We start from the raw sequence: 24,273 nt of genomic DNA, 5'->3' as shown, positions 1-24,273 counted from the left end.
GAGCGCTGTGTGATAATGACACACTGACTCTGAGCGCTGTGCGATAATGACACTGTGACTCTGAGCGCTGTGCGATAATGACACTGTGACTCTGAGCGCTGTGTGATAATGACACTGTGACTCTGAGCGCTGTGTGATAATGACACACTGACTCTGAGCGCTGTGCGATAATGACACTGTGACTCTGAGCGCTGTGCGATAATGACACTGTGACTCTGAGCGCTGTGTGATAATGACACACTGACTCTGAGCGCTGTGCGATAATGACACTGTGACTCTGAGCGCTGTGTGATAATGACACTGTGACTCTGAGCGCTGTGTGATAATGACACGCTGACTCTGAGCCCGCCTCATCGTGAATACTATGTACAGTCATCTGCCGCAGGGTGGAACAGAGGTCTTCTTTACGCTAAGGGGGGTGGGAGTGTGCAACAAGCCTGGCTGGAGGAGACTGTTGGAAGAAATAGCTGGGCTGTATGTGTACCCCACTCTCCCTCCCGCTGACACCACCAGAGACTCAGGGGTACGAAACCAAAGCATTTATTTGCAGTTGTTTTGAGTTCCTTACAGAGACACTGTGACTGGAGGATGGAGGAAGGGGGTGCAGATGCAGGGTCCTCTGGCGCCCCCTCCTGTCTCTCCCTCTCCCCCCCCAGCAGCAGCCTCACTTTGTGAAGTCTGTCTTGCCCCCTCGTCCCTGCGCCTGCCCTGCTCTCTCGCGCTGGGGGGGTCTGTTATTGTAAAAGACCCCCCCAGCCTCTGCCTGCTGGCAGGAGGAGAGAGGGACACAGCTGAGGACGTCAGTCCTGCAGCTCCAGTACAAACTGGGCCCACTGATCACAGCCCCGAGACCAGATCAACGTCACCGCGGTCCTGCTGTCTCTGAGATCGGACCGGTGTCACTGCAGTCCTGCTGTCTCTGAGACCAGATCAATGTCACTGCGGTCCTGCTGTCTCTGAGACCGGACCGGTGTCGCTGTGGTCCTGCTGTCTCTGAGACCGGACCGGTGTCACTGCTGTCCTGCTGTCTCTGAGACCAGATCAATGTCAGTGTGGTCCTGCTGTCTCTGAGACCGGACCAGTGTCGCTGCGGTCCTGCTGTCTCTGAGACCGGACCGGTGTCACTGCTGTCCTGCTGTCTCTGAGACCAGATCAATGTCAGTGTGGTCCTGCTGTCTCTGAGACCGGACCTGCGTCACTGCGGTCCTGCTGTCTCTGAGACCAGATCAACGTCACCGCGGTCCTGCTGTCTCTGAGACTGGATCTGTGTCACTGCTGTCCTGCTGCCTCTGAGACCAGATCAATGTCACTGTGGTCCTGCTGTCTCTGAGACCGGATCTGTGTCTCTGCGGTCCTGCTGTCTCTGAGACCGGACCTGCGTCACTGCTGTCTCTGAGACTGGATCTGTGTCACTGCGGTCCTGCTGTCTCTGAGACCGGACCGGTGTCACTGCGGTCCTGCTGTCTCTGAGACCGGACCGGTGTTGCTGCGGTCCTGCTGTCTCTGAGACCAGATCAATGTCACTGCTGTCCTGCTGTCTCTGAGACCGGACCTGCGTCACTGCTGTCTCTGAGACTGGATCTGTGTCACTGCGGTCCTGCTGTCTCTGAGACCGGACCGGTGTCACTGTGGTCCTGCTGTCCCTGAGACCGGACCGGTGTCGCTGCGGTCCTGCTGTCTCTGAGACCAGATCAATGTCACTGCTGTCCTGCTGTCTCTGAGACCGGACCTGCGTCACTGCTGTCTCTGAGACTGGATCTGCGTCACTGCGGTCCTGCTGTCTCTGAGACCAGATCAACGTCACCGTGGTCCTGCTTTCTCTGAGACCGGACCTGTGTCACTGCAGTCTCTGAGACCGGACCTGCGTCACTGCGGTCCTGCTGTCCCTGAAACCGGACCGGTGTCGCTGCGGTCCTGCTGTCTCTCAGACCGGACCGGTGTCACTGTGGTCCTGCTGTCTCTGAGACCGGACCGGTGTCGCTGCGGTCCTGCTGTCTCTGAGACCAGATCAATGTCAGTGTGGTCCTGCTGTCTCTGAGACCGGACCAGTGTCACTGCTGTCCTGCTGTCTCTGAGACCAGATCAACGTCACCGTGGTCCTGCTGTCTCTGAGACCGGACCGGTGTCGCTGCTGGATGGGAGCTGCTCTCAGTCAGCGCTGAGGGAGAGAGAGGAGCAGGAGGGAGAGAGGGAGAGAGGCGGTTTGTTCAGAAGGTAGCTTTATTGGGTGAAGAGCTCCCTGCCCACACGCCCGCAGTCGCCTCTCTCCGCCGGTCCCGTTACGGGACAGTCCGGTGTGGGGAGGGGGATCTGTACAGCGCGACAGGGAGGGGCGGGGCGGGGCGGGGGGCAGGGAGGAATGCAGTCAGGACGGGGAGCGGAGGGAGACGTCGGGACGAGACTCTACTCCTCCTTCTCCTCTCCGTGTGTGATGACGTAGCAGATGTTCTTGTAGTCGACATTGCCGGCCACATCTGGAGGGAAGGCAGTCCAGAGGTTCTTCATCTGAGAGAGAGAGAGAGGGGTTAATACAGACACACTGACTGGACACTCCAGTACATTAACACTGCACTGAGAGAGGGGTTAATACAGACACACTGACTGGACACTCCAGTACATTAACACTGCACTGAGAGAGAGAGGGGTTAATACACACACTGACTGGACACTCCAGTACATTAACACTGCACTGAGAGAGAGAGGGGTTCATACACACACACTGACTGGACACTCCAGTACATTAACACTGCACTGAGAGAGAGAGGGGTTCATACAGACACACTGACTGGACACTCCAGTACATTAACACGGCACTGAGAGAGTCAGAGAGCTGAAACAGTGATAACTAGACATACTCCTCTTACCTCTTCTGGAGAGAACCTATCACACTGGGTGGTCAGGAGCTCCTCCAGGCTACAAAGAGAGACAAAATGGCTTTTCAAAAACTGGTTTACTGACTTGATTGTGGGTATTGTATACAGTGGAAGTTGAGTAAATACTATATATAAAAGCTCCATATGATATTACAGAAATCTGTAGGTGATGGCAGGCTAGGCAGGTACTCACAAGGCCTTCTTGATGGTGCCAGTACCCTGTGGGTCGAGCACCTTGAAGGCACCAAGAATGACGTCTTCTGGGTCAGCGCCTGAAGAGAGAGAGAGGGGTTAATACAAACACACTGACTGGACACTCCAGTACATTAACACTGCACTGAGAGAGAGAGGGGTTAATACACACACACTGACTGGACACTCCAGTACATTAACACTGCACTGAGAGAGAGGGGTTAATACAGACACACTGACTGGACACTCCAGTACATTAACACTGCACTGAGAGAGAGAGGGGTTCATACAGACACACTGACTGGACACTCCAGTACACTAACACTGCACTGAGAGAGAGAGAGAGGGGTTAATACACACACACTGACTGGACACTCCAGTACATTAACACTGCACTGAGAGAGAGGGGTTAATACAGACACACTGACTGGACACTCCAGTACATTAACACTGCACTGAGAGAGAGAGGGGTTCATACAGACACACTGACTGGACACTCCAGTACATTAACACTGCACTGAGAGAGGGGGGTTAATACAGACACACTGACTGGACACTCCAGTACATTAAGACTGCACTGAGAGAGAGAGGGGTTAATACACACACTGACTGGACACTCCAGTACATTAACACTGCACTGAGAGAGAGAGGGGTTAATACAGACACACTGACTGGACACTCCAGTACATTAACACTGCACTGAGAGAGAGAGGGGTTCATACAGACACACTGACTGGACACTCCAGTACACTAACACCGCACTGAGAGAGAGAGGGGAAGAGAATGTCACCTCTGAGTTTCTCTCCGAACATGGTGAGGAACACAGTGAAGTTGATGGGGCCACTGGCTTCCTTAACCATGGCATCCAGCTCCTCGCTCTTCATGTTGGTGCCTGCAGAGAGCCAGAGGGTGGTAAGCACACTGTCGCACTGTCGTGGCTCAGGGCTCAGGGCTCAGGGCTCAGGGCTCAGGGGGCTCAGGGCTCAGGGCTCGGGGCTCGGGGGGTGTGGGGGCTCAGGGCTCAGGGCTCAGGGGGCTCAGGGCTCAGGGCTCAGGGCTCAGGGGGTGTAGGGGCTCAGGGGGTGTGGGGGCTCAGGGGGCTCAGGGGGCTCAGGGTTCAGGGCTCAGGGGGCTCAGGGGGTGTGGGGGCTCGGGGCTCAGGGGGCTCAGGGCTCAGGGCTCAGGGGGCTCAGGGGGTGTGGGGGCTCAGGGCTCAGGGGGCTCAGCTCAGCGGTGTCTAGGAAGAGAGGTTAAAGCAGTTACCCATGGCAGCCAGGGTGTCTCGGAGGTCATCCTTGCTGATGATGCCATCTCTGTTCTGGTCGATCACAGTGAAGGCCTGCAAGAAACAGACACGTCAGGGGAGAAGGATTCATCACGCCCAGTGGACTGGAAACACTGGAAACAGTCCAGCTGGGTCCAGCTCTCTCAGTGTCAGTGGAGTCAGACTATAATCCCAGTTCAGAACTCATCCAGCTCCCAGTCCAGTCAGTCCAGTCCAGCCTGGAGAGTCTCAGACTGCTCTGTCAGTGTCAGTGGAGTCAGACTATAATCCCAGTTCAGAACTCATCCAGCTCCCAGTCCAGTCAGTCCAGTCCAGCCTGGAGAGTCTCAGACTGCTCTGTCAGTGTCAGTGGAGTCTGATTATAATCCCAGTTCAGAACTCATCCAGCTCCCAGTCCAGTCAGTCCAGTCCAGCCTGGAGAGTCTCAGACTGCTCTGTCAGTGTCAGTGGAGTCTGATTATAATCCCAGTTCAGAACTCATCCAGCTCCCAGTCCAGTCAGTCCAGTCCAGCCTGGAGAGTCTCAGACTGCTCTGTCAGTGTCGGTGGAGTCTGATTATAATCCCAGTTCAGAACTCATCCAGCTCCCAGTCCAGTCAGTCCAGTCCAGCCTGGAGAGTCTCAGACTGCTCTGTCAGTGTCAGTGGAGTCTGATTATAATCCCAGTTCAGAACTCATCCAGCTCCCAGTCCAGTCAGACCAGTCCAACCTGGAGAGTCTCAGACTGCTCTGTCAGTGTCAGTGGAGTCTGATTATAATCCCAGTTCAGAACTCATCCAGCTCCCAGTCCAGTCAGACCAGTCCAACCTGGAGAGTCTCAGACTGCTCTGTCAGTGTCAGTGGAGTCTGATTATAATCCCAGCAACTCTGCCAGTGTTAAAATATTCCCTTGGGAATGTGATCCCCTGCAGCTGTGCTCTGTGCTGTACTTATACGGCCGGGAGCAGTGTAGCTCTGCTGTGTAAGACATTCCCCAGAGTCTCAAGGTGCTGGTGTCAGTTACGCCTTCCTGACCCCCCGCCCCCCTGTTCGCGTCAGTCAACAGCCCCCCTCTCCAAATCAACAGCAGTCAGGACACGCCTACTCTTACTGACAGTGTCCTGGGATCTGTACTGACCAGCGGACTGGACACCCCTACTCTTACTGACAGTGTCCTGGGATCTGTACTGACCAGCGGACTGGACACCCCTACTCTTACTGACAGTGTCCTGGGATCTGTACTGACCAGCAGTCAGGACACCCCTGCTCTTACTGACAGTGTCCTGGAATCTGTACTGACCAGCAGTCAGGACACCCCTGCTCTTACTGACAGTGTCCTGGGATCTGGACTGACCAGCAGTCATATATATGCCCACGGGGACAAAACTGTTTTTTCTCTGCTTTTCCTGACCAGGGCTCTGTGTGTGTCAGTGTGTGTCAGTGTGTGACAGTGTCTGACAGTGTGTGTCACTGTGTGTCACTGTGTGTCGGTGTGTGTTGGTGTGCATCACTGTGTGACAGTGTGTGTCAGTGTGTGTCAGTGTCTGACAGTGTGTGTCACTGTGTGACGGTGTGTGACAGTGTGTGTCAGTGTGTGAGTGTGTGTGTCACAGTAACACGCACCTCCTTGTACTCCTGGATCTGGCTCTGCTCGAACATGGAGAACACATTGGAGGAACCACCCTCTGCTGTCTGCCTCCTCTTGGCCTTCTTGGGTGCCTGTAGTGTAAAACAGACACTGCGTCAGACACAGACCTACACACTGTAGACACAACACCGACACTGCGTCAGACACAGACCTACACACCGTAGACACAGCACCGACACTGCGTCAGACACAGACCTACACACCGTAGACACAGCACCGACACTGCGTCAGACACAGACCTACACACTGCAGACACAGCACCGACACTGCGTCAGACACAGACCTACACACTGCAGACACAGCACCGACACTGCGTCAGACACAGACCTACACACTGCAGACACAACACCGACACTGCGTCAGACACAGACCTACACACTGTAGACACAACACCGACACTGCGTCAGACACAGACCTACACACCGTAGACACAGCACCGACACTGCGTCAGACACAGACCTACACACTGCAGACACAGCACCGACACTGCATCAGACACTTCTTCATTATTGAACACTGACCATCAAGTCACAACTGTCGACTGTGCTTTAACTTTCAATGAGAATCTGAGGGGAAATATTTATCTCTGTTGGTTTTGAATATCAGCTTTAATTGCATCCATCAGGGATGAGCTGTCTTCCAACTCCACTGAGATCAGGGCTGTAAAAGAGCTGTGTCTCTATGTGTGACAGTAATAGAGATCAGTGCTGTAAAAGAGCTGTGTCTCTGTGTGGGACAGTAATAGAGATCAGTGCTGTAAAAAAGCTCTGTCTCTGTGTGGGACAGTAATAGAGATCAGTGCTGTAAAAGAGCTGTGTCTCTGTGTGGGACAGTAATAGAGATCAGTGCTGTAAAAGAGCTGTGTCTCTATGTGTGACAGTAATAGAGATCAGTGCTGTAAAAGAGCTGTGTCTCTGTGTGTGACAGTAATAGAGATCAGTGCTGTAAGAGAGCTGTCTCTCTGTGTGGGACAGTAATAGAGATCAGTGCTGTAAGAGAGCTGTGTCTCTGTGTGGGACAGTAATAGAGATCAGTGCTGTAAAAGAGCTGTGTCTCTATGTGTGACAGTAATAGAGATCAGTGCCATAAAAGAGCTGTGTCTCTGTATGACAGTAATAGAGATCAGTGCTGTAAAAGAGCTGTGTCTCTGTATGACAGTAATAGAGATCAGTGCTGTAAAAGAGTTGTGTCTCTGCGTGGGACAGTAATAGAGATCAGTGCTTTAAAAGAGCTGTGTCTCTGTGTGGGACAGTAATAGAGATCAGTGCTGTAAAAGAGTTGTGTCTCTGCGTGGGACAGTAATAGAGATCAGTGCTGTAAAAGAGCTGTGTCTCTGTGTGGGACAGTAATAGAGATCAGTGCTGTAAAAGCTGTCTCTCTGTGTGACAGTAATAGAGATCAGTGCTGTAAAAGAGCTGTGTCTCTGTGTGACAGTAATAGAGATCAGTGCTGTGAAAGAGCTGTGTCTCTGTGTGGGACAGTAATAGAGATCAGTGCTGTAAAAGAGCTGTGTCTCTGTGTGTGACAGTAATAGAGATCAGTGCTGTAAAAGAGCTGTGTCTCTGTGTGGGACAGTAATAGAGATCAGTGCTGTAAAAGAGCTGTGTCTCTGTGTGACAGTAATAGAGATCAGTGCTGTAGGAGAGCTGTGTCTCTGTGTGACAGTAATAGAGAACAGTGCTGTAAAAGAGCTGTGTCTCTGTGTGACAGTAATAGAGATCAGTGCTGTAAGAGAGCTGTGTCTCTGTGTGGGACAGTAATAGAGATCAGTGCTGTAAGAGAGCTGTGTCTCTGTGTGACAGTAATAGAGAACAGTGCTGTAAAAGAGCTGTGTCTCTGTGGGACAGTAATAGAGATCAGTGCTGTAAAAGAGCTGTGTCTCTGTGTGGGACAGTAATAGAGATCAGTGCTGTAAAAGAGCTGTGTCTCTGTGTGACAGTAATAGAGATCAGTGCTGTAAAAGAGCTGTGTCTCTGTGTGGGACAGTAATACTGTTGGTAATAAGGTTGTCAATAACCCGACGTGGAAAATTAGCTCTAGAACAGCCTGGTTTGGGACAGCAGAGAACTTCGTGTCTCTTAAGCCCTGTCCTCAATGAACTGACGCATGACTGACGTCTTCGCTCAATAGCTCAGGCTACCCCCAGAAGAGTGAAACCCGTTTCTTTCGAAAGCCAGACTAGATGTTTCTGAAGGTGTGTGTGAGTGTCTCCTGTGTGCCCAGGCCTGCGCCTGTGCTCAGACAGCACAGGGGCGGTGTGGTGGCTCTGGGGCTCAGGACCTGCACCTGTGGCTGGGGGGTTGCTGGTACGAATCCCACGGCCGGCAGAGGAATTCTACTCTGTCGGGCCCCTGAACCCCAGCTGCTCCAGGGGGTCTGTATAAATGTCTGACCCTGCGCTCTGACCCCCAGCTTCTCTCCCTGTGTGTGTGTCTCCTGGAGAGCTGGGGCCCCTGAGCCAGGCCCCTGACCCCCAGCTCCTCTCCCTGTGTGCGTGTGTGTGTCTCCTGGAGAGCAGGGGCCCCTGAGCCAGGCCCCTGACCCCCAGCTCCTCTCCCTGTGTGCGTGTGTGTGTCTCCTGGAGAGCTGGGGCCCCTGAGCCAGGCCCCTGACCCCCAGCTCCTCTCCCTGTGTGTGTGTGTCTCCTGGAGAGCTGGGGCCCCTGAGCCAGGCCCCTGACCCCCAGCTCCTCTCCCTGTGTGTGTGTGTGTGTGTGTGTGTGTGTGGGTGTGTGTGTGTGTCTCCTGGAGAGCTGGGGCCCCTGAGCCAGGCCCCTGACCCCCAACTCCTCTCCCTGTGTGTGTGTGTGTGTGTGTCTCCTGGAGAGCTGGGGCCCCTGAGCCAGGCCCCTGACCCCCAGCTGCTCTCCCTGTGTGTGTGTGTCTCCTGGAGAGCTGGGGCCCCTGAGCCAGGCCCCTGACCCCCAACTCCTCTCCCTGTGTGTGTGTGTGTGTGTCCTGGAGAGCAGGCTGGGGTCTGTGACACGAGAGACGAGAGCTGGCCCATCCAGGGGTCTGACCTGATCCTGCTGCTCTGTCAGAGAATCACCCAACAGCCGGGCTGCCCTGCGCCCCCACCCTCCCCCCTCACACAAACTCAACTCTCCCCAGGAGATCTGCCCGTGCGTGCGTGGAGTGGCAGGAAAGCCAGGATACTCACCATGGTGTGCTGGGATCGGAGCCTGGAGGTTTCGGGATGAGAGAGGAGCGCCGGACCACGAGGGAGAGCTGACTGACATGAGGGCACCGGTCCCCTGGGACTTATATACCCCGGGCTCCGGGGGCTAACTATAGCAGTGCCGTGGGGCTTGTCCAAGAAGGAGGGAGAGAGAGAGCAGGAGGGCTCGTCTTTCACCTCAGAAATAGCCCCCTGTCTTGGAATGGGATGGCGTCCGTGGCGCTGGCGTGTACTAATATGGACAGAGCCGGGACCCATCGGTGGGCATTCCTGAGTCAGGGTCTGCCTGTCCCTCCCAGCAGCCTCCAGGAGTCTCTGAGCACAGCCCTGTGCTTTCTGAGCTGCTCAAGTCACCCCTCACTCCCCACTCCTCATCCCTCACTCCGCTCACACCACTCACCCCCAACCTCTCACTCCTCACTCCTCATCCCTCACTCCCCTTACACCCCTCACCCTCTCTCACTCCTCACTCCTACCTGTTCACCCCTCAGTCCCCTCACCCCTCACCCCTCACTCATCCCTCACACTCCTCACCCCTCATTCCTACCTGTTCACCCCTCACCCCTCACCCTTCACTCATCATCTCACACTCCCCACCCCAACCTCTCACTCCTCATCCCTCACTCCCCTCACACCCCTCACCCTCTCTCACTCCTCACTCCTACCTGTTCACCCCTCAGTCCCCTCACCCCTCACCCCTCACTCATCCCTCACACTCCTCACCCCTCATTCCTACCTGTTCACCCCTCACCCCTCACCCTTCACTCATCATCTCACACTCCCCACCCCCAACCTCTCACTCCTCATCCCTCACTCCTCTCACACCCCTCACCCTCTCTCACTCCTCACTCCTACCTGTTCACCCCTCACTCCCCTCACTCCTACCTGCTCACCCCTCAGTCCCCTCACCCCTCACTCATCCCTCACACTCCTCACCCCTCACTCACCCCTCACTCCCCTCACCCCTCACTCATCCCTCACTCCCCTCACCCCTCATTCCTACCTGTTCACCCCTCACCCCTCACCCTTCACTCATCATCTCACACTCCTAACCCCCAACCTCTCACTCCTCACTCCTACCTGTTCACCCCTCAGTCCCCTCACTCCTCTCACCCCTCACTCCTCACCTCACAGTCCTCACCCCCCCTCACCCCTCACTCCCACCCCTCACCCCTCACTCCTCACATGACTGAACAGTAAACCACACACAGAGCACAGCTGTCCTGTCCAGGGTGTGTGTGTGTGTCCTGTGACGGACCGCAGTCAGGAAATGAGGGGTTTGAGAGTTGATAAAGAGATGGAGGGGTGGACAGATGGGCAGGTGGACGTCGCCTCATGTCCACTGGCCCTGTGGCACTGGAAGCTGAGAGCAGGCAGAGGGTGAGTCTGGATGGCCTAGTTCAGCAGTCCCTGTGACCCCACACCTCCTACACGCCCCCGCCGGCCCCCAGCTCTCCGCACGCAGCTGCGACCAGAAAGAGCGTCTCAGACCTGGGTCACCCGCTGGAGCTGGACGGGGGCGATGATGGGGGGCACAGGTCTGGGGGTGCTCATTGGCTCTGCCGGGGTGACGCTCGTGAGACTGCAGTCAGGGGAGAGAGTTTCTCCACAGCAGGGGGGTCAGGACTCGCTGGGTCTCAGGGGCGCGGGGTGACACCCCGAGAGCTGTGCCCAGGGTGTTGGGGGTGTCAGGAGGTGTGAACGGGGAAGGAGTGGAAAGCAGAGTGGTCATGTTGACAGCTGATGATTGTATGTGTTGAGTGTGGGAGGGGAGAGGAGGGGGGTCTGTGTGTTGTTTGTTTTTGGTTTTGTTGTTCTAATGGAATGAAGGTCTTTTTAAAACCTCAACCCTCTCTCTCAGTGCAGTGTTAATGTACTGGAGTGTCCAGTCAGTGTGTCTGTATTAACCCCTCTCTCTCTCTCAGTGCAGTGTTAATGTACTGGAGTGTCCAGTCAGTGTGTCTGTATTAACCCCTCTCTCTCTCTCTCAGTGCAGTGTTAATGTACTGGAGTGTCCAGTCAGTGTGTATTAACCCCTCTCTCTCTCTCTCTCTCAGTGCAGTGTTAATGTACTGGAGTGTCCAGTCAGTGTGTCTGTATTAACCCCTCTCTCTCTCAGTGCAGTGTTAATGTACTGGAGTGTCCAGTCAGTGTGTGTGTATTAACCCCTCTCTCTCTCAGTGCAGTGTTAGTGTACTGGAGTGTCCAGTCAGTGTGTGTGTATTAACCCCCCTCTCTCTCAGTGCAGTGTTAATGTACTGGAGTGTCCAGTCAGTGTGTCTGTATTAACCCCTCTCTCTCTCAGTGCAGTGTTAATGTACTGGAGTGTCCAGTCAGTGTGTCTGTATTAACCCCTCTCTCTCTCAGTGCAGTGTTAATGTACTGGAGTGTCCAGTCAGTGTGTCTGTATTAACCCCTCTCTCTCTCAGTGCAGTGTTAATGTACTGGAGTGTCCAGTCAGTGTGTCTGTATTAACCCCTCTCTCTCTCAGTGCAGTGTTAATCAGTGTGTCTGATGCTCTCAGCTGTAGATGGACAATCAGAGCCTGGATCAGCTCTCCCAGTGGGAGGGCGACAGCAGGCAGGCGAGATAATGAGGGAAGAGAATGAGGGGGGAGGGGGGAGAGACAAGGGAACAGCTGAAAGAGACAGAAATAGACTGACTTTCCCTGTCAGGCCTGAGACTCCCTCTCTCACTTTCCCAGCTGGATTCAGTGTGAAAGTACTGTAGCATCCTGCCACTGTGCACAATGCCAGTCATAATCATAAACTTTACATTATATAGCGCCTTTAAAATAGCTTCTAAAGCACTTTAAAGACAAAGAAAAAGACACAGAGACAGGCGATTACAGAGTTCGAGGAACTGAAACCAGGGATTCAAACCAAGTCGAAGAGGAGGAGAGACAGACCTGAGTCAGTAAAAGCGTTTCCGAAGAGGAAGGTTGAGTCTGGATCTGAAGGAGTTTAGAGAAGGAGACTCTCTGATGTCCTTGGGGAGAGAGTCCAGAGCTTGGGGGCGCAGCAAGAGAAGCCCTGTCACCCCTAGAGTGTCGAGGGGCTTGGGGGACAGTTAGGAGACCAGAATTAGAGGAGCGAAGGTTGCGAGGTGGGGAGCAGGGCGACAGCAGCTCAGACAGGTACTGAGGCGCCCAGCCAAGCAGAGCCTTACAGGTGCGCAGGAGGATTTCGAAGTCGACACGAAACCTGACAGGAAGCCAGTGCAGGGACTCCAGGACAGGAGTGATGGGATCACTTGCACTGGACCTGGTCAGGATTCTGGCTGGCGGATTCTGGACAGACTGGAGTTTGTGCAGTGTGGATTTAGAAACCCCAGCGAGCAGGACATTGCAGGAATCACTCTGAGAGAAAACGAACGTGTTGACCTGCTCTTCAGTTCTAGTCAGAGACAGCAAAGGCTGCAGACTGGCGATATGTCTGAGGCGGACGAATCATGGTTTTACACACCTCTGCCCACGAAGGTCAAAATTCAAGCCTGGATCAAAGATCACCCCCAAGTGAATCCATTTAGAGTGTGTTAATTTGCTGTATGTGTTACAATATAATCTGTTGATTTTAATAATTGAATTTAAATAATCTGTTAACTCCCAGGCAGTCAGTGTGCCTTTCTGCAGTGTATGACTGTGTGATGGGAGACACGGGGAAGGAAAGGTGTTCAGAGGGGAGAGGAGGAACTCACTGTCCCTTCAGGCTCAGGTATGAACTCTCCTGGCTTTGGAATGAAGGGACACTGTGCTGATCAGTAGCGCCACCTGGTGGTGACTCCCGGAACTCCATTGGCCTGTGACCAACGACTAACGAGAGACCCCTCATCTCTGCAGCTCAGTGGCTGCGTGAAGGGGGGTCCGCAGGGGGAGACGGGCTGTCTCTGAAACCGGAGGGGTCTGTGGTTTCTGGAGACAGCAGTTCGACACCCTGGCCAGGGTGGGCACCTGCGGGGCCGCGCAGTGAGCTTCAGGGGGTCCGAGCCTGGGTGGTGATGTCCTGGCTGAACAGCGACACCGGGTTCGAAGACCGAGGGCAGACACTGAGGTTCTGGTTCAGATCCGCTCCAGAGCCCAGATTCTGGAGCTCGGGATCCACACTGTGTTCAGAGAGCCGGCCGTTCTGTTGTTTTGGGAAACTCGTGACTTCCTGTGGAGAGAATTCCAGGGGTAAAACCTGTCTCTCCTGTTTGTGGGCGGAGCAGTGTCTCTGTGACTCAGGACCTGGGCCTGTGGCTGGGGGGTTCCCGGTTCGAATCCCGCGGCCGGCAGAGGAATCCTACTCCATTGGGCCCCTGAGCAAGGCCCTGTATAAATGTCTGACCCTGCGCTCTGACCCCCAGCTCCTCTCCCTGTGTGTGTGTGTGTGTGTGCGTGTGTGTCTCCTGGAGAGCTGGGGCCCCTGAGCGAGGCCCCTGACCCCCAGCTTCTCTCCCTGTGTGTGTGTGTGTGTCTCCTGGAGAGCTGGGGCCCCTGAGCCAGGCCCCTGACCCCCAGCTCCTCTCCCTGTGTGTGTGTGTGTGTGTGTCTATACAGTGAGTCTGTACTCCAGTGTGTGTGTGTGTGTGTGTGTGTGTGTGTGTGTCTCTATACAGTGAGTCTGTACTCCAGGTGTGTGTGTGTGTGTCTCTATACAGTGAGTCTGTACTCCAGGTGTGTGTGTGTCTATACAGTGAGTCTGTACTCCAGGTGTGTGTGTGTGTGTCTATACAGTGAGTCTGTACTCCAGGTGTGTGTGTGTGTGTGTGTGTGTGTGTGTCTATACAGTGAGTCTGTACTCCAGGTGTGTGTAATGTAACAATAAGGGAATTATAAAAAATAGTGAAAACAGTCATAATTTGTAAAATAGTTTTCAATAAGAATTTTGTCTATACAGACACTTTTTTGCATGTTGTTAATTTGTAGACGTCTGTCCAGAAGCAGAGACGTTGGGAGCTCTGTCTTTGAGCAGCAAAGTACAGACTCACTGTATAGACACACACACACACCTGGAGTACAGACTCACTGTATAGACACACACACACACCTGGAGTACAGACTCACTGTAGAGACACACACACCTGGAGTACAGACTCACTGTATAGACAAACACAAACCTAGAGTACAGACTCACTGTATAGACACACACACACACACCTGGAGTATAGACTCACTGTATAGACACACACACACACACCTGGAGTACAAACTCACTGTATAGACACACAAACACACACACCTGGAGTACAGACTCACTGTAGAGACACACACACACACACACACCTGGAGTACAGACTCACTGTAGAGACACACACACACCTGGAGTACAGACTCACTGTATAGACATACACGCACACCTAGAGTACAGACTCACTGTATAGACACACACACACCTGGAGTACAGACACACTGTATAGACACACACACACCTGGAGTACAGACTCACTGTATAGACACACACACACACCTGGAGTACAGACTCACTGTATAGACACACACACACACCTGGAGTACAGACTCACTGTATAGACACACACACACACACCTGGAGTAAAGTATCTTTTAGAGACACTCAAAACAAAAAAAAAGTTTGAAAAAAAAGTTCAAAACAGGAACCTAAACAGGAAATTGGCCCTGCGGTTGAAGCTGTGAAGTGGTTGATACAAAAACGGAAAGTATATATTTCCTTCCTGTATATCTTATTCTTAATAATACTTGTCTGTATCACTCCAGTACATTAAAACTGCACTGAGAGAGAGAGGGGTTAATACAGACACACTGACTGGACACTCCAGTCCACTAACACTGCACTGAGAGAGAGAGAGGGGGGTTAATACACACACACTGACTGGACACTCCAGTACATTAACACTGCACTGAGAGAGAGGGGTTCATACAGACACACTGACTGGACACTCCAGTACATTAACACTGCACTGAGAGAGAGAGGGGTTCATACAGACACACTGACTGGACACTCCAGTACATTAACACTGCACTGAGAGTTATGAGTTGTAAATAGAGTTTATTCACAGAAAACAATATGAACAGCATGTGATAATTCACACTCATATTCACACACCGCCGGCCAGCGGACCAGCAGAGCGAAGCAGACTGGGACACCGGTCCGAGGTCCGGAGCCCGGTTCCCCGTCCGCTCGGGCCGTGACGCAGCGTGGGGGTATCTTAAGCCTAGAGGTCGGAGCAGCTCTGACCCCTTTGATCCTGAGTCTTTAAGAATCTGTAGTTTCCGCTGTCCATGGGGAGAACTACAGGTCCCATGATGCCCTGGGTTTCCTGTCTCAGCCGTGAGGGACTGGCTGGCGTCTCGCTGAGCGAAGACAAATCAAAGTTTCTGCTGGACCGTAGAAGGGTCAGCGTGAGGTACTGGGGTGTCTCTCAGGGATCCCACTTGCTTTGATCTGTATGAGCAGAGGGAGCGTGCTGGAGCTGCGGTACAGTTTCTGTAGAAGGCTTGAGCTGGAGAACTCTGCTGCCGTGTCCCTGGTACAGCGTTGTGACCCAGCGAAACCCTGAACATGCAGCTCCGGATGTCAACGAGTCCCTGTCCTCCCTCTTCCTGGAGGACGGCCTTCCTCACCTAGTACAGCCCCTGCGTCTCTCCTGCGTCTCTCCTGCGTCTCTCCTGCGTCTCTCCTGCGCAGCCCAAGTCTCTCTCCTGTGCAGCCTCTGCATCTCTCCCGCGCAGCCCCTGTGTCTCTCCTGCGTCTCTCCTGCCTCTCTCCTGCGCAGCCCCTGCGTCTCTCCTGCGCCTCTCCTGCGCCTCTCCTGCGCCTCTCTCCTGCGTCTCTCTCCTGCGCAGCCCGTGTATCTCCTGCGTCTCTCCTGCGCAGCCCCTGTGCCTCTCTCCTGCGCAGCCCGTGTCTCTCCTGCGTCTCTCCTGCGCAGCCCGTGTCTCTCCTGCGTCTCTCCTGCGCAGCCCCTGCCTCTCTCCAACAGGAGGGTGAGGGGCTCCAGCAGGAGGGTGAGGAGGGTGAGGGGCTCCAGCAGGAGGGTGAGGAGGGTGAGGAGGTGAGGGGCTCCAGCAGGAGGGTGAGGAGGGTGAGGAGGTGAGGGGCTCCAGCAGGAGGGTGAGGAGGGTGAGGGGCTCCAGCAGGAGGGTGAGGAGGGTGAGGAGGTGAGGGGCTCCAGCAGGAGGGTGAGGGGCTCAAGCAGGAGGGTGAGGAGGGTGAGGAGGTGAGGGGCTCCAGCAGGAGGGTGAGGAGGGTGAGGAGGTGAGGGGCTCCAGCAGGAGGGTGAGGAGGGTGAGGAGGGTGAGGGGCTCCAGCAGGAGGGTGAGGAGGTGAGGGGCTCCAGCAGGAGGGTGAGGAGGGTGAGGGGCTCCAGCAGGACGGTGAGGAGGGTGAGGGGCTCCAGCAGGAGGGTGAGGAGGGTGAGGAGGGTGAGGAGGTGAGGGGCTCCAGCAGGAGGGTGAGGAGGGTGAGGGGCTCCAGCAGGAGGGTGAGGAGGGTGAGGAGGTGAGGGGCTCCAGCAGGAGGGTGAGGAGGGTGAGGGGCTCCAGCAGGAGGGTGAGGAGGTGAGGGGCTCCAGCAGGAGGGTGAGGAGGGTGAGGGGCTCTAGCAGGAGGGTGAGGGGCTCCAGCAGGAGGGTGAGGAGGGTGAGGGGCTCCAGCAGGAGGGTGAGGAGGTGAGGGGGTGAGGGGCTCCAGCAGGAGGGTGAGGAGGGTGAGGGGCTCAAGCAGGAGGGTGAGGAGGGTGAGGAGGTGAGGGGCTCCAGCAGGAGGGTGAGGAGGGTGAGGGGCTCCAGCAGGAGGGTGAGAAGGGTGAGGAGGTGAGGGGCTCCAGCAGGAGGGTGAGAAGGGTGAGGAGGTGAGGGGCTCCAGCAGGAGGGTGAGGAGGGTGAGGGGCTCCAGCAGGAGGGTGAGGAGGTGAGGGGCTCCAGCAGGAGGGTGAGGAGGGTGAGGGGCTCCAGCAGGAGGGTGAGGAGGTGAGGGGCTCCAGCAGGAGGGTGAGGAGGGTGAGGGGCTCCAGCAGGAGGGTGAGGAGGGTGAGGAGGTGAGGGGCTCCAGCAGGAGGGTGAGGAGGGTGAGGAGGTGAGGGGCTCCAGCAGGAGGGTGAGGAGGGTGAGGAGGGTGAGGGGCTCCAGCAGGAGGGTGAGGAGGGTGAGGAGGTGAGGGGCTCCAGCAGGAGGGTGAGGAGGGTGAGGAGGTGAGGGGCTCCAGCAGGAGGGTGAGGAGGGTGAGGAGGGTGAGGGGCTCCAGCAGGAGGGTGAGGAGGGTGAGGGGCTCCAGCAGGAGTGTGAGGAGGGTGAGGAGGTGAGGGGCTCCAGCAGGAGGGTGAGGAGGGCGAGGGGCTCAAGCAGGAGGGTGAGGAGGGTGAGGAGGTGAGGGGCTCCAGCAGGAGGGTGAGGGGGTGAGGAGGTGAGGGGCTCTAGCAGGAGGGTGAGGAGGTGAGGGGCTCCAGCAGGAGGGTGAGGAGGGTGAGGAGGTGAGGGGCTCCAGCAGGAGGGTGAGGAGGGTGAGGAGGGTGAGGGGCTCCAGCAGGAGGGTGAGGGGCTCCAGCAGGAGGGTGAGGAGGGTGAGGAGGTGAGGGGCTCCAGCAGGAGGGTGAGGAGGGCGAGGGGCTCAAGCAGGAGGGTGAGGAGGGTGAGGAGGTGAGGGGCTCCAGCAGGAGGGTGAGGAGGGTGAGGAGGTGAGGGGCTCCAGCAGGAGGGTGAGGAGGGTGAGGGGCTCTAGCAGGAGGGTGAGGAGGTGAGGGGCTCCAGCAGGAGGGTGAGGAGGGTGAGGAGGTGAGGGGCTCCAGCAGGAGGGTGAGGAGGGTGAGGGGCTCTAGCAGGAGGGTGAGGAGGTGAGGGGCTCCAGCAGGAGGGTGAGGAGGGTGAGGAGGTGAGGGGCTTCAGCAGGAGGGTGAGGGGGTGAGGAGGTGAGGGGCTCCAGCAGGAGGGTGAGGAGGTGAGGGGCTCCAGCAGGAGGGTGAGGAGGGTGAGGAGGTGAGGGGCTCCAGCAGGAGGGTGAGGAGGTGAGGGGCTCCAGCAGGAGGGTGAGGAGGGTGAGGAGGTGAGGGGCTCCAGCAGGAGGGTGAGGAGGTGAGGGGCTCCAGCAGGAGGGTGAGGGGGTGAGGAGGTGAGGGGCTCTAGCAGGAGGGTGAGGAGGGTGAGGAGGGTGAGGGGCTCAAGCAGGAGGGTGAGGAGGGTGAGGAGGTGAGGGGCTCCAGCAGGAGGGTGAGGGGGTGAGGAGGTGAGGGGCTCCAGCAGGAGGGTGAGGAGGTGAGGGGCTCCAGCAGGAGGGTGAGGAGGTGAGGGGCTCCAGCAGGAGGGTGAGGAGGTGAGGGGCTCCAGCAGGAGGGTGAGGGGCTCCTCTCTCTCACAGCACGCGCCCAGCTCCCATCCTCTCCTCCAGAGATCCTCTCCTGTCCTCCGGCGCTCCTTTCCTCCAGTGCTCCTCTCCTCCAGAGCTCCTCTCCTCTCCTCCAGAGCTCCTCTCCTCTCCTGTCCTCCGGCGCTCCTCTCCTCTCCTCCGGAGCTCCTCTCCTCTCCTGTCCTCCAGAGCTCCTCTCCTCTCCTCCAGAGCTCCTCTCCTCTCCTGTCCTCCAGAGCTCCTCTCCTCTCCTCCAGAGCTCCTCTCCTCTCCTGTCCTCCGGCGCTCCTCTCCTCTCCTCCGGAGCTCCTCTCCTCTCCTCCGGTGCTCCCGTCTCCAGAGCAGTGCTGTCCCCTCAGACCCCCGGCGGTGTGAAGTGGGGGGGAACAGCCCCCCCCTGGCCACGGTGTCACACTGAATAAAACACAACATGCACAGACCCCACATTCCCCACAAACACACAGAAACACACCCCACGCACTTCCAGCCCCATGGCCCCGGAGCGACAGAGCTGGGGGTCGTGAGGGGGCGCCCCGGGGTGCACTGGGGTGCAGACCTCCTCACCCGAAGTCGATCAGGTCCAGCGTCTCCGCCCCCTCCTCCTGACCCCTCCCACTCCCCCGCCCCTCCCGCCGGCCCAGCCAATCGGCTCGCAGCTCCCGGACCTCCCGCCCGTAGTGCTCATGCAGTTCGCTGAAGGCCTCCAGTGGCTCCGCCCCCAGGCCGGGCCACGCCCCCGGGCCCCAGCCCGTGGCCCCGGCGCAGGGGGGCCCCGGCTCAGGCAGGGGGGCCACCTGCGCCTGCCGCCGGGGCCACAGCTTGGGGGACCTCCGGCAGGGCCTGCTGGCGGGGGGCAGGGCCTGCAGGCGGGGGCCGCTGCCGCTCCTCGGCTCCTGGGGGCCCAGGCCCTGGGCGAGCCGCTCGGCGTCGGGTCCGATCACAGCGGAGCGCTGGTAGGAGGCCCCGGAGTAGGCGTCCCGTCGGGCCCCTGAGAGGGAGAGAGCCGAGTCAGGGGTCTTCCTCACAGCCGCCAGCTCCACACCTACTGCACACCCCCACACCCCTGTCTGACACTCGGGGTCACCCCCACACCCACACCCCTTACACCCCTGTCAGGCAGTCCCTCTGTACCACAGCGGTCACCTCACACAGGGACACACTGGTGTATTCAGACAGTCCCTCTGTACCACTCCGGTCACCTCACACAGGGACACACTGGTGTATTCAGACAGTCCCCTCTGTACCACAGCGGTCACCTCACACAGGGACACACTGGTGTATTCAGACAGTCCCTCTGTACCACAGCGGTCACCTCACACAGGGACACACTGGTGTATTCAGACAGTCCCTCTGTACCACAGCGGTCACCTCACACAGGGACACACTGGTGTATTCAGACAGTCCCTCTGTACCACAGCGGTCACCTCACACAGGGACACACTGGTGTATTCAGACAGTCCCTCTGTACCACAGCGGTCACCTCACACAGGGACACACTGGTGTATTCAGACAGTCCCCTCTGTACCACAGCGGTCACCTCACACAGGGACACACTGGTGTATTCAGACAGTCCCCTCTGTACCACAGCGGTCACCTCACACAGGGACACACTGGTGTATTCAGACAGTCCCCTCTGTACCACAGCGGTCACCTCACACAGGGACACACTGGTGTATTCAGACAGTCCCCTCTGTACCACAGCGGTCACCTCACACAGGGACACACTGGTGTATTCAGACAGTCCCCTCTGTACCACAGCGGTCACCTCACACAGGGACACACTGGTGTATTCAGACAGTCCCTCTGTACCACAGCGGTCACCTCACACAGGGACACACTGGTGTATTCAGACAGTCCCTCTGTACCACAGCGGTCACCTCACACAGGGACACACTGGTGTATTCAGACAGTCCCTCTGTACCACAGCGGTCACCTCACACAGGGACACACTGGTGTATTCAGACAGTCCCTCTGTACCACTCCGGTCACCTCACACAGGGACACACTGGTGTATTCAGACAGTCCCTCTGTACCACAGCGGTCACCTCACACAGGGACACACTGGTGTATTCAGACAGTCCCCTCTGTACCACAGCGGTCACCTCACACAGGGACACACTGGTGTATTCAGACAGTCCCTCTGTACCACAGCGGTCACCTCACACAGGGACACACTGGTGTATTCAGACAGTCCCTCTGTACCACAGCGGTCACCTCACACAGGGACACACTGGTGTATTCAGACAGTCCCTCTGTACCACAGCGGTCACCTCACACAGGGACACACTGGTGTATTCAGACAGTCCCCTCTGTACCACAGCGGTCACCTCACACAGGGACACACTGGTGTATTCAGACAGTCCCCTCTGTACCACAGCGGTCACCTCACACAGGGACACACTGGTGTATTCAGACAGTCCCTCTGTACCACTCCGGTCACCTCACACAGGGACACACTGGTGTATTCAGACAGTCCCTCTGTACCACAGCGGTCACCTCATACAGGGACACACTGGTGTATTCAGACAGTCCCCTCTGTACCACAGCGGTCACCTCACACAGGGACACACTGGTGTATTCAGACAGTCCCCTCTGTACCACAGCGGTCACCTCACACAGGGACACACTGGTGTATTCAGACAGTCCCTCTGTACCACAGCGGTCACCTCACACAGGGACACACTGGTGTATTCAGACAGTCCCTCTGTACCACTCCGGTCACCTCACACAGGGACACACTGGTGTATTCAGACAGTCCCTCTGTACCACAGCGGTCACCTCACACAGGGACACACTGGTGTATTCAGACAGTCCCTCTGTACCACAGCGGTCACCTCACACAGGGACACACTGGTGTATTCAGACAGTCCCTCTGTACCACAGCGGTCACCTCACACAGGGACACACTGGTGTATTCAGACAGTCCCTCTGTACCACAGCGGTCACCTCACACAGGGACACACTGGTGTATTCAGACAGTCCCTCTGTACCACAGCGGTCACCTCACACAGGGACACACTGGTGTATTCAGACAGTCCCTCTGTACCACAGCGGTCACCTCACACAGGGACACACTGGTGTATTCAGACAGTCCCTCTGTACCACAGCGGTCACCTCACACAGGGACACACTGGTGTATTCAGACAGTCCCTCTGTACCACTCCGGTCACCTCACACAGGGACACACTGGTGTATTCAGACAGTCCCTCTGTACCACAGCGGTCACCTCACACAGGGACACACTGGTGTATTCAGACAGTCCCTCTGTACCACAGCGGTCACCTCACACAGGGACACACTGGTGTATTCAGACAGTCCCTCTGTACCACAGCGGTCACCTCACACAGGGACACACTGGTGTATTCAGACAGTCCCTCTGTACCACTCCGGTCACCTCACACAGGGACACACTGGTGTATTCAGACAGTCCCCTCTGTACCACAGCGGTCACCTCACACAGGGACACACTGGTGTATTCAGACAGTCCCTCTGTACCACAGCGGTCACCTCACACAGGGACACACTGGTGTATTCAGACAGTCCCTCTGTACCACAGCGGTCACCTCACACAGGGACACACTGGTGTATTCAGACAGTCCCTCTGTACCACAGCGGTCACCTCACACAGGGACACACTGGTGTATTCAGACAGTCCCTCTGTACCACAGCGGTCACCTCACACAGGGACACACTGGTGTATTCAGACAGTCCCTCTGTACCACAGCGGTCACCTCACACAGGGACACACTGGTGTATTCAGACAGTCCCTCTGTACCACAGCGGTCACCTCACACAGGGACACACTGGTGTATTCAGACAGTCCCTCTGTACCACAGCGGTCACCTCACACAGGGACACACTGGTGTATTCAGACAGTCCCCTCTGTACCACAGCGGTCACCTCACACAGGGACACACTGGTGTATTCGGACAGTCCCCTCTGTACCACAGCGGTCACCTCACACAGGGACACACTGGTGTATTCAGACAGTCCCTCTGTACCACAGCGGTCACCTCACACAGGGACACACTGGTGTATTCAGACAGTCCCCTCTGTACCACACACTGGTCACCTCAAACAGGTGCAGCCATGACACCATGGTCAACAGCACCGGGCGCGAGCTGCTGCAGCTCTGTCAAGGGCTGGGCCTGTACATCGTCAACGGCAGGACTAGAGGGGACTCTCTCGGCAGGTTCACCTACAGCTCAGCTCTGGGCAGCAGTGTGGTGGACTACGCCATCACCGACCTGGACCCCTCCTGTATCAGTGCCTTCACTGTCAGGCTACAAACTCCCCTCTCCGAACACAGCCAGATCACACTCTACATGAAGAGGGCACACCAGCACAGAGACACACTGACACAGCCCAGCCAGCTGTACGACCTCAACCAGGCATACAGATGGGACACAGACAGCCTGGACAGATACCAAACTGCACTGGGCCATGACGAAATTCAGACACTGATGGACACATTCCTAAACACTCCGTATCAAACCAACAAATTAGGCATAAACTTGGCCACACAAAAACTAAATCACCTATATTCCACAAACTAGCATCAAAATCTAAGCTAAAAACAACTAAATCAAAAAACTACCAAAAAACAAAAGCAAAAGAAAAGTGGTTTGATACGGAGTGCAAAAACATCAGAAATGCACGACGAAAAGTCTCAAATGAAAAACACAGACAACCACACAACACAGATCTGCGCCTCAGGTACTGTGACATGGTAAAACTTTACAAACACACGCTGAAAAAGAAAAGAAACACATACATAAACAAACAACTTGCAGAGATTGAGGAGTCACTAAATCAGAACTGTTTCTGGGAGAAGTGGAGCAATTTAAACAAATCAAAACCAGAATTGGCCATCCAAAATGGAACAATCTGGCAAACATACTTTGAAAATCTCTATCAAAAGCTTCCAAATACTAATCAATCAGACCAAAACACTATTTATGAAAAACTCAAAAGTTTGGAATTGGCTATCAAAGACAACCAAAACCCCTTAGACTCCCCAATCACTGAGCAGGAGCTACTGGACAAACTCCAGGCCCTCAGACCACGCAAAGCCTGTGGCCATGATGGTGTCATAAATGAGATGCTGAGACACAGCAGCCCAAAGTTGCAACAAGCCCTGCTCAAACTCCTCAATCTCATCATGACAGCCTGATGTTTCCCTGTGGCCTGGAACCCAGGACTGATCACGCCCATCTATAAGAGTGGAGACAGACTCGATCCCAACAACTACCGGGGCATCTGTGTGAACAGTAACCTGGGGAAGGTATTCTGCAGTATCCTGAACACACGAATACTGGCCTTCCTTACTGAACACAATGTCCTGAGCAAGAGTCAGATTGGCTTCTTGCCAGATCACCGCACATCTGATCACATTTACACCCTACACACACTGATAGACAAACACGTCCACCAAAAACACAAAGGAAAATTTTTGCCTGCTTAGTCGATTTCAAAAAAGCTTTTGACTCGATTTGGCATGAAAGATTGTTTTATAAACTATTCCAAAGTGGCATAGGGGGCAAAGTGTACGACATAATTAAATCAATGTATTCAGAGAGCAAATGTGCAGTGAAAATTGGAAACAAAAGGACCAAATTCTTCACCCAAGGCCGTGGGGTGAGACAGGGCTGCAGCCTGAGCCCAACACTGTTCAATATCTATAGCAACGAATTAGCAGGAATGTTGGAGCAGTCTGCAGCTCCTGGTCTCACACTACACAACACAGAAATCAAGTTCCTGCTCTACGCAGATGACCTGGTCCTGCTGTCGCCCACAGAACAGGGGCTGCAGCAGAGCCTGGCACT

At 55.7% G+C, this 24,273-nt stretch overlaps 2 protein-coding genes across 2 annotated transcripts in view; both read right to left on the bottom strand.

Annotated features, from left to right (window-relative positions):
* Window positions 1-524: 524 nt before the first annotated feature.
* On the bottom strand, window positions 525-9,291 carry LOC148810300 (myosin regulatory light chain 2, skeletal muscle). The gene is made up of 7 exons (XM_088909106.1): window positions 9,136-9,291; window positions 5,952-6,047; window positions 4,329-4,404; window positions 3,856-3,957; window positions 3,067-3,145; window positions 2,865-2,913; window positions 525-2,505 (listed from the first exon to the last, which is right to left on the bottom strand). Exons 1-7 carry the CDS (start codon window positions 9,136-9,138, stop codon window positions 2,404-2,406), a joined length of 507 nt encoding a protein of 168 aa, XP_088765232.1. The 5' UTR covers window positions 9,139-9,291; the 3' UTR covers window positions 525-2,403.
* Window positions 9,292-18,988: 9,697 nt separating this feature from the next.
* Window positions 18,989-24,273, bottom strand: part of pheta2 (PH domain containing endocytic trafficking adaptor 2) — a 9,328-nt gene continuing 4,043 nt past the window's right edge. The window contains exon 4 of the mRNA XM_088909099.1: window positions 18,989-19,436. Coding sequence (XP_088765225.1) covers window positions 19,009-19,436 — 428 coding nt within the window. The 3' untranslated portion in view covers window positions 18,989-19,008. The remainder of the gene's footprint in view (window positions 19,437-24,273) is intronic.

The sequence above is a fragment of the Atractosteus spatula genome (assembly GCF_055471065.1).
Source record: "Atractosteus spatula isolate fAtrSpa1 chromosome 5 unlocalized genomic scaffold, fAtrSpa1.hap1 SUPER_5_unloc_1, whole genome shotgun sequence".
Taxonomy (NCBI): Eukaryota; Metazoa; Chordata; class Actinopteri; order Semionotiformes; family Lepisosteidae; genus Atractosteus; species Atractosteus spatula.
Note: the sequence above shows the minus strand (reverse complement) of the source record. Positions and strands in the feature narration are given on the sequence as shown.